General features: G+C 41.6%; 1 protein-coding gene across 1 annotated transcript; it reads right to left on the minus strand.

The window, feature by feature from the left end:
- Positions 1–438: 438 nt before the first annotated feature.
- On the minus strand, positions 439–10,357 carry LOC140901160 (acidic mammalian chitinase-like). The gene is made up of 11 exons (XM_073319496.1): positions 10,309–10,357; positions 9,672–9,727; positions 9,218–9,247; positions 7,738–7,939; positions 6,528–6,584; positions 3,936–4,101; positions 3,541–3,665; positions 2,965–3,088; positions 2,634–2,816; positions 2,059–2,175; positions 439–1,295 (listed from the first exon to the last, which is right to left on the minus strand). Exons 2-11 carry the CDS (start codon positions 9,685–9,687, stop codon positions 1,161–1,163), a joined length of 1,155 nt encoding a protein of 384 aa, XP_073175597.1. The 5' UTR covers positions 9,688–9,727; positions 10,309–10,357; the 3' UTR covers positions 439–1,160.
- Positions 10,358–14,001: the final 3,644 nt, after the last annotated feature.

Consider the following 14,001-nt stretch of genomic DNA (forward strand, 5'->3'; position numbering starts at 1 on the left):
TCTCACCTATCGCTCATCCCAGCATTAGCCCCTTATCTCCCCACACTAGGCTTAGTTGTGTCCTTCAGGTGAGGAAGGAACCAATTGTTTTTCAGAATAATTGTTTCTCATTCAAATCAGCTGGCTTTACAGCTGCATAAAGATGACTCATGCTCTTTGGGCTTGAGAACTTGATCTCCCAACACCTGTTCACCTGGGAAGTGAAAGTCGGACATGAGCAATGGCCCATCTAGTCCAATATCCTGTCCCCAACAATGGCCAGTACAGCAGGTGTTTCAGAGGAAGGTGCAAGACACCCTGCAATAGGCACTGATGAAATCATAAAATAGCTCGTCTTTGTGATGTTGGAAGGAAAACTGAAGGGAATTCATATGGTGCCGCAAACACAAAGCAAAACACTATCATGAATAAGGCAATACTTTCTTGCTTTTGGTTGCATTTATTTATAAAGGAAGGGACTCCAAGAGTGCTTACTATAGGAATACTACAGCATTTTGAGACACATTACATCGCGGTTCCAAAGCAAAACATGGACAGCATATTTTATGTAATCCCAAGATTCAGAATCAACGCAGTACTGAAATGGAATAGCCAGACTATGTGATCTGCTGAAAGCCTGGATCTGAACTCTTTCTGGAACATGGTCCCACCTCTGGATATTCCAAATTTCTGGACTGTTGATAGTTTTGGTTTGACCCACTACAGAGATATGGGCTAGATCTAAATGTAGAATTTCACCAGAGTTTGGAGGTTTGGGGACAAAGGGGTTTGGAGCTAGGTCTCTCTTGGTATATTTTATACATAATTAGAATTCTCTCTGGTGTTTTGTGAGAGGGTTCATACATATACTATGACAGCATATGGAATGGGTCTGAAGGACCAGACTGAATGCAGTAACTTCTGCTCCACAGCCAGAATGTCAGCTTGGCCCTTGCATCATGGTACACTGTGGCAGCTTTGTCAGCACAAGATTTATTTACAGGTGTTTGAATCCAAAAAAAGCAGATTAGGAAAAACAGAGTTTAGTCGTTTCTGCAACTATGGCCTGATCCAATAGAAAAACTCCCCTTGACTTCAGTAGATATTGGATCAGGTCCCTGGACAATAAATATGATGTTTCCCTCCCTGCTATGCTCCTTTCTTGTCCAACGATTTGGCTCTCAGTTTCCAAGGAGAACCTTCAGCTTCCCTACAAGAGGGTTGGCTCCTGCACCACAGAAAGAGCCAGTGAAATCATCCATGCCAAGAGCCCAAACCATGGCTCCTCCGTAGCGCTTCTCCTTCAGGAACTGGGTCTGCAGAAAAAGAACAGACAGCTATGTGCAACGTCCACTGCTATTTAAAACTGGCATGTAGTAATGTGCCTTAGGGAACAATACTGAATTGGGAGGGGGGTGGCTCAGATGAGGTCTTTTGTATCTCTAACTTTGCCTCCATTGACACCAGGTAACCAGAAATTGTTTCAGAGGAAGCACAGCATCTGCTAGGCAATAAAGTGGCCCACACAAATACACTTACAGTACAGCGTGCAGCGCAGCACCATATGTGCCCAGTGCAGCAAGAATGTGCCAAGCAGACTTCAGTGAAACATATGTAGGATCATCCTTGTGTGGTGGAGCCACTTGGGATTGCTAAGAACAGGTGAAACGTACTCAAAGCTCCTGTTATTTCCAGTTGTGCCTGTCTAACCAATCACAGTGCAGGCCTTGAAATAAATTCCTTTCTCTGGAGAGGTTTCTATAGTATTTTAGTGCGATTTCAATTATATAAACTTTAGGAAGAAACGTAATGTCTCCACTTGAGCTCTGAGTCTTCTTCCTCATGAGCCCTACCACTCCATTCCTAACAAGGTCTGCTCAGAGGGCTACATCCCAAGCTGGTGTAGGTTGGCATCATTCCACTGACTTTCTAGGGGGCCACACTGATTTACATCGTCTGAGGATTTGGCCCCGTGCCCCTGCCCGGAAGTTGGCATTGTCTCATCCACTAAGGGACACTTATATGTTCCTGTTTCCAAGGCTTTCTAATGAGGATCTTGTGAAAATGACAAGAACCCACCTTGATCTCAAAGCTCCTCACATTGTCATATCCGACCCACTCTCTGTCTTTGAAGGCATATGGGACCTTCTGCGCTTCAATCCAGCTGGTGGTGGCTCCTTTTAAGAACGTGCAAACCTGTGTAAATGAAAGTCAGTAACGGCCAGTGAGCCAGATTCACTACATATGAGGACACATTCTAAGTTTAAACAGAAAGTTTGGGGGGGAAGAGATGACTTAAGCAATCTATAGTCCTGTCCATTACAACAAATGTTTGTCACATACAAGAAAAGTATAAACAAATAAAAAAGCAAGTTTGCTCTAGAAATCTTGTATGGAGGAAGAATGGTACAGTGGTTAGCACACTGGCTTGGGACCCAGGTTCAAATCCCTGCTCCACCACAGACTCCCCGGTGTGACCTCAGGCAAATCTCTCTGTGCCTCAGTTTCCAATCTATAAAACAGGCATAATCTCCCTGCCCTGCCTCACAGGGTGGTCAGGAGGACAAATACATTAAAGATAGGTGCTCAGACACTACAGTAATAGGGGGCCATGGAAGAACCAGCGATAGATATAACTTGCTTGAAATGCTTACCTCAAAGTAAGCCAAGATGCCAGATTCACGGGTATACACCCCAGGAGACCCACCCCCGGAGGCTGGAGCACCAACCCCAGTATTCGTAGTAGAAAGCTTGAAAGTTCGTCCATACGTTGGGAATCCCATAATGAGTTTCTCAGCTGGAGCACCATTATCCTGCCAGTATTTCATAGCATATTCCTGTAGGAAGAAAACCCTTCACAGTAACATGACTTTCACCCCAGACAAATACCAAACCCTGGGCCTGATCCATTGAAGTTGGTGGAAAGATTCCTATTGACTTCAATGGTCCTTGGATCTAGCCCTGTATTGTTATTTGTTTTCTTACACAGTTGTAGAAAGGAACTTTGTCATAGTCATCCGAGCCCTTGTGCAAGGGGCTGTTGTGTCCCGTGACAGACGCCCAACTTCCATGGAAGTCGTAGGTCATCACATTGATAAAATCAAGACTCCTAAATACAAACAAAACAAATGCCACAGTAAGGAATCCATTTCCTAAAAGACTAAGACCTCTTCACTCTGAAGGGCTTAAGAACACCAGACTAAAGAAGTACAAGACAAGCTAGATTGTGTTAAAGATGGTAAGTCCTTCAGGATCATCCTTAGATATTGGATAACAACATTTGATGTAGAGAGCGATCTAAACTGAAACCTTTTCTCCAAGCTCCCAAACTTTGGTGGTTTGGATAAAATTGGACTAGGATCCGAATTAACCCTGGGATTGATTTCATTGGATTATTCTTTAATGTGGATAGAAAAGAAGAGCAAGACAGACAAACTTTCAGGATTATTACCTAACGACATCTACTGGGACTACATCCAAAGTCAAGCCAACAGACCCTACAATGCACAGACTTTTCCTTATGTTCTCGCTAGCCATCTTGCAGAAATCATTTTGACTTACCTCCCCAGTGCAGCAACTTCATATCCAGCATCCATGGTGTCTTTACTGGAAGACACAGCTGCTGAAACCAATAGCCTTGCACGTCCTGTTCTTTGTCCTTCTTCAACAAAAGCTGCTACCATTTCCTGCAAGTATAAAACAAAGAGCAACGGTCAGTCTTGTTCACTTGAGATAAAGAACAATCTAATGGGAATTAGGCCTTTTTTAAAATTTGCAAACGTCTGCAAATAATTTGAATACCCCTAATGTTGTCTGTGATCACCCTTTATCTCATGTCAAAATAAGCACTTTTCAGGCACAACTAACAAGTTACAGGATTACACGTCAGCAATTAACTAAAACATTTCAATGACTTTGATGAGCTTTGGATCAGGCTATCGACTGTACTCCTGTACCTGAACTAAAATGGTGAAGCGATGCTTGTCCTCTGGAGGGCTTCCCCTGGAACCAGGATATTCCCAGTCGAGATCTAGCCCATCAAACTTATACTTGCGGAGAAAATCAATCACTGAATTGATGAATGTTTTACGATTAGCAGGCGAGGAAACCATGGCAGTAAATCTGGAAGAAATCATTTTTGTCTGACGATTGCATTATTAGCCCCACCCGCCTTTGGTCCTCCAGTCTTTCCAGATGGCCAGATTCTGAGCTGGTGTAAATCAAGGTAGCGCCACTGATTTCAATGGTGTTATGTTGTTTTCCGCCAGCTGAGGACCTGGCCCATAGTTTCCATCATACCATCTATTATCTCAACAGCCTTATCTCTCTGCTGATGTCTAATGCTTTTCATTATTGTTTTTGTAATCAGATTTCTCTTCTCTAAACCTTTTCCCTTCATCTCTTCCCCCTCCACATCGTTGCAACATTACCTCCTCTTTTCATCATCTAACCATCAATTACTAACAAAACAGAGGTCTAAGCATAAGGCTCGATCATGTGCTGAGCCCCCAGACCCCAGTCCAGCAAAGCCCAGCTTTAAGTCCAGGAGTAGTCCCCGTGAAGTCAATTGCACTGCTCACATACTTAAAGTTATGCACATGCTTAGGTGCTTTGCTGGATAGGGGCTCAGCACCTTGTAGGATTTATCCCATAGCACATGATCCAAAGCCTGCTGAAGTTAACGAGAATCTGTCTATTGAATTCAATAGGCTTTAGATATATCCAGGCTTGGAAGGATTCAGTTTTAAATCAGAAAAATGTCAGTACACAAAGTACGCTCATACCTTAAATACTGCATGCAGATCTGGTCACCCCATCTCAAAAGAGATGCATTAGAATTGGAAAAGGTACAGAGAAGGGAAACAAAACTGATTTGGGGTATGGAACAGAATCCATACGAGGAGAGATTAAAAAGACGGGGACTGTTCATCTTAGAAAAGAGAAGACTTAGGGGGATATAGAGGTCTATAAAATCGTGAATGATTTGGAGAAAGTGAATAGGGAAGTGTTATTTACCCCTTAACATGGCACAAGAACTAGGGATCATCCATGGAAATGAATAGACAGCAGCTTTAAATTAACATAAGGAAGCACTTCTTCGCACAACGCACAGTCAACCTGCGGAACGCATTGCCAGGAGATGTTGTGAAGGCTATAAATATATCTGGGTTCAAAAAAGAATTAGATACGTTCATGAAAGATAGGTCCATCAACAGCTATTAGCCAAGATGGTCAGGGATGCAATCCCATGCTCTGTATGTCCCTAAATCTCTGACTGCCAGAAGCTGGGACTGGACAGCAAGGGATGGATCATCCAATAATTGCCTTGTTCTGTTCATTCTTCTGAAACATTTGGCACTGGTCACAGGCGGAAGACAGGATACTGGGCTAGGCAGACCACTGGTCTGACCCAGTATGGCCATTCTTATGTTCTTATGATTTCACCATACACACACAAACTGATAAAAAAATGTTTCCAGCAATAATAATAAAAATTTACAGATAGACCAAGTAAGAAAAATGCTGCCCGACAACTTCTTAGAGTCAAAATCCAGTGCTTTAGACTTCTGAATTAGGTTTCTTACAAATGTACTAGCCAATGAATAGTCCAAACAGGTATGACTTGTTGATATAAGGACATGTGATGTTGACAATTTGTATTTTAAGAGTTAATAAAGCTTTAACATTTTGAATCTCAGCATTTACAGTCATTAAATAATTGTTTGACATCCCCCCATAATTTCATGCAACTTTAAAAATTTAAATTTAAAAATTCTTAGAAATAAACATTAATGTTATCCATCAAAATTATTTTTAAAAATATATCAAATTTGGCCAAGTCCAAATATATCCCATTATCTAGACTCTGGAATAATAATTATTATTATTTGTGTTGCAGTATCACCTAGAGGCTCAAAACTGGTGCTCCATTGTACTGGGCACTGTATAAACACATAGTAAAAGTCAGTCATTGCCCCAAAGAGTTTACAATCCAAATAGACAAGACAAAACCAGGGTGTTAAGGGAAACCGAGGCACAGAGAAGGAAGTGACTTGCCCAAGATCACATAGCAAGTTAGAGGCGGAGCTGGGAATAGAACCCAAATCTGAGTCCCAGCCCAATGTTCTGTCCAGCCAATCAGCCTTCCTCTTCATGCAGTAAGAAATCATATGCTCTTATGGATAAAGCACTGGATTGGGACTCAGAAGAGCTGGGGTTCTATTCCTGACTCTACCATTGTTCTGTTGTGTGACCTTGAGCAAGTCACTTCATGGTTCTGTGTCTCAGTTTCCCCATCTGTACAATGGGAATAATGATACTGACCTCCTTTGTAAAACGTTTTGACATTTTCCAATGAGCTAAGCATTATTATTATTGTTATTATTACTACTGTAACCCATGTCCTCTATCCCACATTGTGCGTTATACTTTCTCATTTTGATTGCCACTGTCTTCATTAACAGTCAATACAACTGTTAAAGGAATATAGGACCCTCTTCCTTGCCGTCACCAACACCATCTTAAAAAATGAAGGGAAAAGTTCTTACTTTTGAGTACCAAAGTTTCCACCTCCAACAGCCAGGAGCGTGACAAGTTTCTTATTTCTAGAAAGCAGGAAAAAGTATTGGGGGGGGGAATTAAGTCAATAAAGATGATTATTTATTTATTTTTAAAATCTATTGTCAGCTTTTAAACAATCTTCTCTATTCACACCTCCTTAGTGGAGTTATTCCAAGTTTACACCCCTCTGACTGAGGTCAGAACCTTGCCCATTATCCTTTGCTCATGACACTGAAGTCTACTGGCATGAAACTGATTCAACACCGATACATCTAGAGATGGGTTCGAACAAAGGCCAGAAACTCAAAAAGCCCCTCCTAAATTTCTGAGGAATTGAAGTTTGGATCTGAATATCATAATAAGGGCCTTTCTGGAACTCCTGATTTGAACACCTCTTTGGTGTTGGTGAGGGTTGCAATGCAAACCCAGTTCTAAATTTTGCAGAGCAAACCTCTCTCTGTTTACTTGACAGGTTTCAGAGTAACAGCCGTGTTAGTCTGTATTCGCAAAAAGAAAAGGAGTACTTGTGGCACCTTAGAGACTAACTGTTTCTTCATGGTATGATGAGGCAACCAGAATAATCTAAACCTGCCTTAAGCAGAATTTTAAACAACAATTATCAAGTGAACTGTAAAGAAAACAACCCATTTACTTCCTGTTTTGCTACTTGTTGATGAACAAAGACCAAAACTCTTGGAAAAGGTTTACATTTTGATTGGTTTTGTTTGTTTTTTCTTGGTTGTTGGGGCCCTGATTGTTCTTTTTATTCAGACCTTGTCTATCCTAGGAAACTCTTTGCACAGCCGGTGAACTAGCAGGGTTATAACATGAAAGATACCAGGGAAGACTTATTTTTTAATTGGTAGGGAAAATTATTTGTACTTAGACTGTATAAAACTCTGGATTTGGTTTGTTTTTACTAATAGCTGCTTTAACTAAATGTTCTTTTTAAGAAAAGGATTTTGCAAACACATTTCCCAATCCACATTTCTGAGACACTCAAAAGTCCTTCAACTAAAAACTAAGGGAAAATATGATTTTGACATCCTGGTTATTTCTAAGAATAAAAAACAAGCAGGAAAAAAAACCTGAAACACAAGGAAGCAAAAAGGGGCACAAAACCCCATGTTATTCATTTATAGGTCACCTTTAAATGAACTAGTTTTTAAAATCCTCTACACATTAGACGTTACTTACTTCTCTTTTAGGGCATTGAACTGCCTGTAGAGGGTTTCATCATTCCATTCCACAGTGGTGATCTTATGGTTATTCATCCCAGCAAAAGCATAGATCAAGTGGGTACACAGGAGGGGGTCCACATTTTCTGGAGTGTACTTGGCCGGTCCTGTCCTGTACTGAGACCAGTTAGTAAAGTAGCACACAAGTTTGTAGGCAGAGCCTGGTTAAAAAAAAAAGAACAAACAGTGGCACCGGTGTGTTAGTAATACGTCATAGGTGGGATAAATCTAGGAATCTCATGGGCTGACGGCCACCCCAAACATGGCATGGCTACACAATCAACTGGTTAGAATTCGTGAGCCATGATCTCATCTGTATATACTGTATTAACGACTGATGTCTCAGGGCTGTAAACTTTAAATCCCTATGTGGGGGGCAGACTTTTTAAAGATATTTAAGTGCCTAGTAAGATTTTCAAAAGCTCCAAAGCACCCAGCTCCCAGGAAGTCAGACACCTCTCTACATCTTTAGGCACTGGCTTAAATACCTTTAAAAATCTGGCCCAACATTCCTTGGCTACTAAGCACCAAACTATAAATGGAGTCAGTACTCCAGATTCCCATCAGTGCTTCTGCATGGTTCTCTTGCTTCCCAGTTCACGGCAGACAATGTAGTGGAAAGGACACACATGTTTCATCCTCATAGACAATATGACATCTGGAACTTTATCTATTACAGGTGTGTGTGGCTGGCAATATAGACAAATGACATCATTTTCACATTAGATCGGGGTGCTGGAACAATTTTTATAGTGGGGGTGCTGATGATGGAAACCATGGAAGCCATGTATTTGGGTTGTTATTACTATTTCAAGCCAGGGGTATGGCAACACCCCCAGCACCAGCACCCTTGTTTTAGATCATATATAATTCAATAAAGGGCCTCATGTGAGTCCAACAAGTAAAACATACACCAGTTGCCCTAATGACAGGTTTCAGAGTAGCAGCCGTGTTAGTCGGTATCCGCAAAAAGAAAAGGAGGACTTGTGGCACCTTACAGACTAACAAATTTATTTGAGCATAAGCTTTCGTGAGCTACAGCTCACTTCATCGGATGCATTCAAAGTTGCCCTAAGTTATACATATGTTCGTTCCATGTGGAAACACCAGGTTAGTATAAAGCTTCCCCTCCCCTTGTCAAGACTATGTAACACTTTCTCATCCTTTGCCAGTCCTAAAGTCCATATTCAGCGCCTGATTTTACTCTCGCACTGGTGTAAATCAGGAGTAGCTCCTTCGAAGGCAATGGAGTTGCACCATTGGGAGAGGATTATCATGTCATCAGTCTTCACTTAGGCAAAATTCTCATGAACTTCAGTGACAGATTTGCCTGTAATAGGAATGGGTGAAAACTGAACAGGGACTTGGGGATTTGACCCATTGTCTCTATTTATATTATCGGCCCCCAGACACCTAAACAGGGAACAAGACATTCTTACCCAGGTGCAGCTGCACAAGAATGGCCAAGCCTGCAAACCAAATGAAAATGCATTAGAAAATAAGTCAGTCTGGTACTTTGTACTTTTGGCACCCATTCACTTAGGGTGAAATTCATTCCTGCGCAGAGGGGCCAGCACCATTTAAACCCCCATTCGCGCCCTCAAAGTGCTGCATAGGCCTTCTGCATGTGGGTGAATCTTACCCATTAGGCATAAGGTAGCCAAAATCCATTAGAGCAAAGTCTTTGCTGAAACATTCCCATGTAGGATGCTGCTGTTTCATAGATTTTGAAGGCCAGAAGGGGCCATTAGAAAATCTAGTCTGACCTCCTGCATAACACGTTAGAAAGGCAACAGATTTGTTTGAGTCTCATCCACAGCTTTCAATTCCTGGGTAAGGATTCCCCAACTGTAATGGTTAAAGTGTCACTGGGAAGGGATCAGATTTACTCACCAGCCCATAGCAGCATCTTCCCCACCTCAGCTTCAGATTTTGGCTTCAGGAATTACCTATAAATGGGAAGGGGGAAAAAAAAAAAAAAGACTTGTATAGGAAACATGGGACCAACAGTGGAAGTTGCAGGGTAGACAGGGGTCCAGGCAGCTGCCCATGTTTGATGCAACTCTTCTCAATACTGTATAAGTCTAGGTGACCCAGCAGCTGAAATTCCAGTGATCCCCAGTACAACTGCTCCCAATGTTGTCCCCTCTGTTGGAGCTGAACTGGACATAACAATGAAGTAAAATTTTAGAATGTGGTCCTAGTGCAGATAGGACTGAAACAGGGAAGAACAAATATTAGTGCTCTGCTAACAATAGTTTAAAAACACATGGGAATAACTGCAGCAGCTATGCACACATAAAAGCAAGCGTATAACGTGCGATTATAAGACACATACTTTCTCAATGCACTTGGCAAAAAATCTTTTTAAAACCAAACCTATAAAATAAATCATGCATTTTAAGTTACCTTTCCAGAGTCTCCTGTATCCCCAACTTAGACCTGTTGCCACAACTTACAATTCAACTCACAAAACAAAGCTAAAATTAAATGAACCCCTCCTTGATATGACCTGCATACAACCACTGACCTGGCAAATCCCTGCAGCATAACCCAGGGTAGCTACCTGCTTCTTTCTGTTGCCTACCTCTGCCTATTATATATACAGGAAGGATATCCACTCCCATACAAATATACATACTGAGCTCGCATTTGTTAACTCCCCACTTCCTGCATTTTTCCCTCATAAACCCCATGATCAGACCAATGTTTTCAGGAAATAACCATAACAGAATTGCGCCATAAAAAGGCAGCTGGTAAAACTTGTTCTAAAGAAGTCACCAGCTTAGGTAAGAGCAGCAGTTCCAATTAATTTTACCCCATTTACCAGGCCAGTCAGTGGCCCACTCACTCCTCCACCACTTTTACATTGCATAATTCAGCATAGAGCGCTCGCCAGGCATCACAGAGTGTCGTGCAATGTACCATGGTGCCATTATTTTGCACTTTTATCCATGCATTAATTACTATTATTAAATATTACCATAACAATTAAAGGCTTAACTGATTGTGCTGGGCGTATAGCAAGAGAGAGTCTCTGCCCTAGAAACCACTGTATAAACAGACAAGACAGAGAAAGAGAGGCAGAATGGAAATGTATGTCTTGCCACTTGCTCTCATCCCTTGTTGGTTAAGTGCCCCAGTTACTAATTTTCTGCCTCCTTCCATTTACAGAAGTAGAGTGGCATGAAGTTTGTCCTGATATTCATCTTATGGGTTTAAAGGTAGAGGAGGCCTGGGATTATTTTAAATTAAAGCTGCAGAAGCTATCGGAAGCCTGCATCCCAAGAAAGGGAAAAAAATTCATAGGCAGGAGTTGTAGACCAAGCTGGATGAGCAAGCATCTTAGAGAGGTAATTAAGAAAAAGCAGAAAGCATATAGGGAGTGGAAGAAGGGAGGGATCAGTAAGGAAAGCTACCTTATTGAGGTCAGAATATGTAGGGATAAAGTGAGACAGGCTAAAAGTCAAGTAGAGTTGGACCTTGCAAAGGGAATTAAAACCAATAGTAAAAGGTTCTATAGTCATATAAATAGGAAGAAAACAAAGAAAGAAGAAGTGGGACCGCTAAAAACTGAGGATGGAGTGGAGGTCAAGGATAATCTAGGCATGGCCCAATATCTAAACAAATACTTTGCCTCAGTCTTTAATAAGACTAAAGAGGATCTTAGGGATAATGGTAGCATGATAAATGGGAATGAGGATATGGAGGTAGACATCACCATATCTGAGGTAGAAGCGAAACTCAAACAGCTTAATGGGACTAAATCAGGGGGCCCAGATAATCTTCATCCAAGAATATTAAAAGAGTTGGCACAAGAAATTGCAAGCCCATTAGCAAGAATTTTTAATGAATCTGTAAACTCAGGGGTTGTACCGTATGATTGGAGAATTGCTAACATAGTTCCTATTTTTAAGAAAGGGAAAAAAAGTGATCCAAGTAATTATAGGCCTGTTAGTTTGACATCTGTAGTATGCAAGGTCTTGGAAAAAATTTTGAAGGAGAAGGTAGTTAAGGACATCGAAGTCAATGGTAAATGGGACAAAATACAACATGGTTTTACAAAAGGTAGATCGTGCCAAACCAACCTGATCTCCTTCTTTGAGAGAGTAACAGATTTTTTAGATAAAGGAAACGCAGTGGATCTAATTTACTTAGATTTTAGTAAGGCGTTTGATACTGTGCCACATGGGGAATTATTAGTTAAATTGGATAAGATGGGCATCAATAGGAAAATTGAAAGGTGGATAGGGAATTGGTTAAAGGGGAGACTACAACGGGTCCTACTGAAAGGTGAACTGTCAAGTTGGAGGGAGGTTACCAGTGGAGTTCCTCAAGGATCAGTTTTGGGACCAATCTTATTTAATCTTTTTATTACTGACCTGGGCACAAAAAGTGGGAGTGTGCTAATCAAGTTTGCAGATGATACAAAGCTGGGAGGTATTGCTAATTTAGAGAAGGACAGGGATACCCTACAGGAGGAACTGGATGACCTTGTAAACTGGAGTAATAGGAATAGGATGAAATTTAATAGTGAGAAGTGTAAGGTCATGCATTGAGGGATTAATAACAAAAATTTTAGTTATAAGCTAGGGACGCATCAACTAGAAGTAACGGAGGAGGAAAAGGACCTTGGAGTATTGGTTGATCATAGGATGACTATGAGCTGCCAATGTGATATGGCTGTGAAAAAAGCTAATGTCGTCTTGGGATGCATCAGGAGAGGTATTTCCAGTAGGGATAAGGAGGTTTTAGTACCGTTATATAAGGCACTGGTGAGACCTCACCTGGAATACTGTGTGCAGTTCTGGTCTCCCATGTTTAAGAAGGATGAATTCAAACTGGAACAGGTACAGAGAAGGGCTACTAGGATGATCCAAGGAATGGAAAACTTGTCTTATGAAAGGAGACTCAGGGAGCTTGGCTTGTTTAGCCTAACTAAAAGAAGGTTGAGGGGAGATATGATTGCTCTCTATAAATATATCAGAGGGATAAATACCAGAGAGGGAGAGGAATTATTTAAACTCAGTACCAATGTGGACACAAGAACAAATGGATATAAACTGGCCACTAGGAAATTTAGATTAGAAATTAGACGAAGGTTTCTAACCATCAGAGGAGTGAAGTTTTGGAATAGCCTTCCGAGGGAAGTAGTGGGGGCAAAAGATCTATCTTGCTTTAAGATTAAACTCGATAAGTTTATGGAGGAGATGGTATGATGGGATAACATGGTTTTGGTAATTAAATATTCATGGTAAATAGGCCCAATGGCCTGTGATGGGTTTTTAGATGGGGTAAGATCCAAGTTACCCGGGAAAGAATTTTTTGTAGTATCTGGCTGATGAATCTTGCCCATATGCTCAGGGTTTAGCTGATCGCCATATTTGGGGTCGGGAAGGAATTTTCCTCCAGGGCAGATTGGAAGGCCCTGGAGGTTTTTCGCCTTCCTCTGTAGCATGGGGCACGGGTCGCTTGCTGGAGGATTCTCTGCTCCTTGAGGTCTTCAAACTACAATTTGAGGACTTCAATAGCACAGATATAGGTGTGAGGTCTTTTTTAGGAGTGGTGGGTGAAATTCTGTGGCCTGCATTGTGCAGGAGGTCAGACTAGATGATCATAATGGTCCCTTCTGACCTAAATATCTATGGATCTATGAATCTATGAATCTTCCCTTTCTTCCACTGCTCCTAGCATAACCCACCGGGTATCGCACTAAATCATTCCGCTTCCTCCTTCAAGGTTTACACCTTTCATACGTTTGTAGGCTAGTATGCTCCTCCTTTTACTCACTGTGGAGCCAAACTGCAGTATAGGTTGTTTAGCTCGCTTCATCTTTTCTCATCTACCAATACCTCCAGCTCCCTGATCTTGTCCGAGATCCCTCTAACGTTGCCACTCTGTTCCATGTCATGTTCTAAGTGCACACCTTTGTCCAGTATGATTGTATCTCACCCTTCTCAACTTTTTCTTCCTCAGCTTCACCAAGACTAAAATTCATGGATGAGTAGAAGAATATGGCAAGATGTTAGAGACAAAGAAGGCTCCTGGTCAAGTTCTGACCCATTGGACCTAACTGAGCCTCGTTTATACTCATGAAACCTGAATGACATCTTGAGCCAGATCCTGAGCTGGTGTAAACTGACATAGCTCCACTGAAGTCAATGGAGCTGGGCCCATTTACACCCACATGGGATCTGGCCCAAATCTCTATTGAACAGGTTTA

Source organism: Lepidochelys kempii, chromosome 21 (assembly GCF_965140265.1).
Source record: "Lepidochelys kempii isolate rLepKem1 chromosome 21, rLepKem1.hap2, whole genome shotgun sequence".
In the NCBI taxonomy this organism is placed as follows: Eukaryota; Metazoa; Chordata; order Testudines; family Cheloniidae; genus Lepidochelys; species Lepidochelys kempii.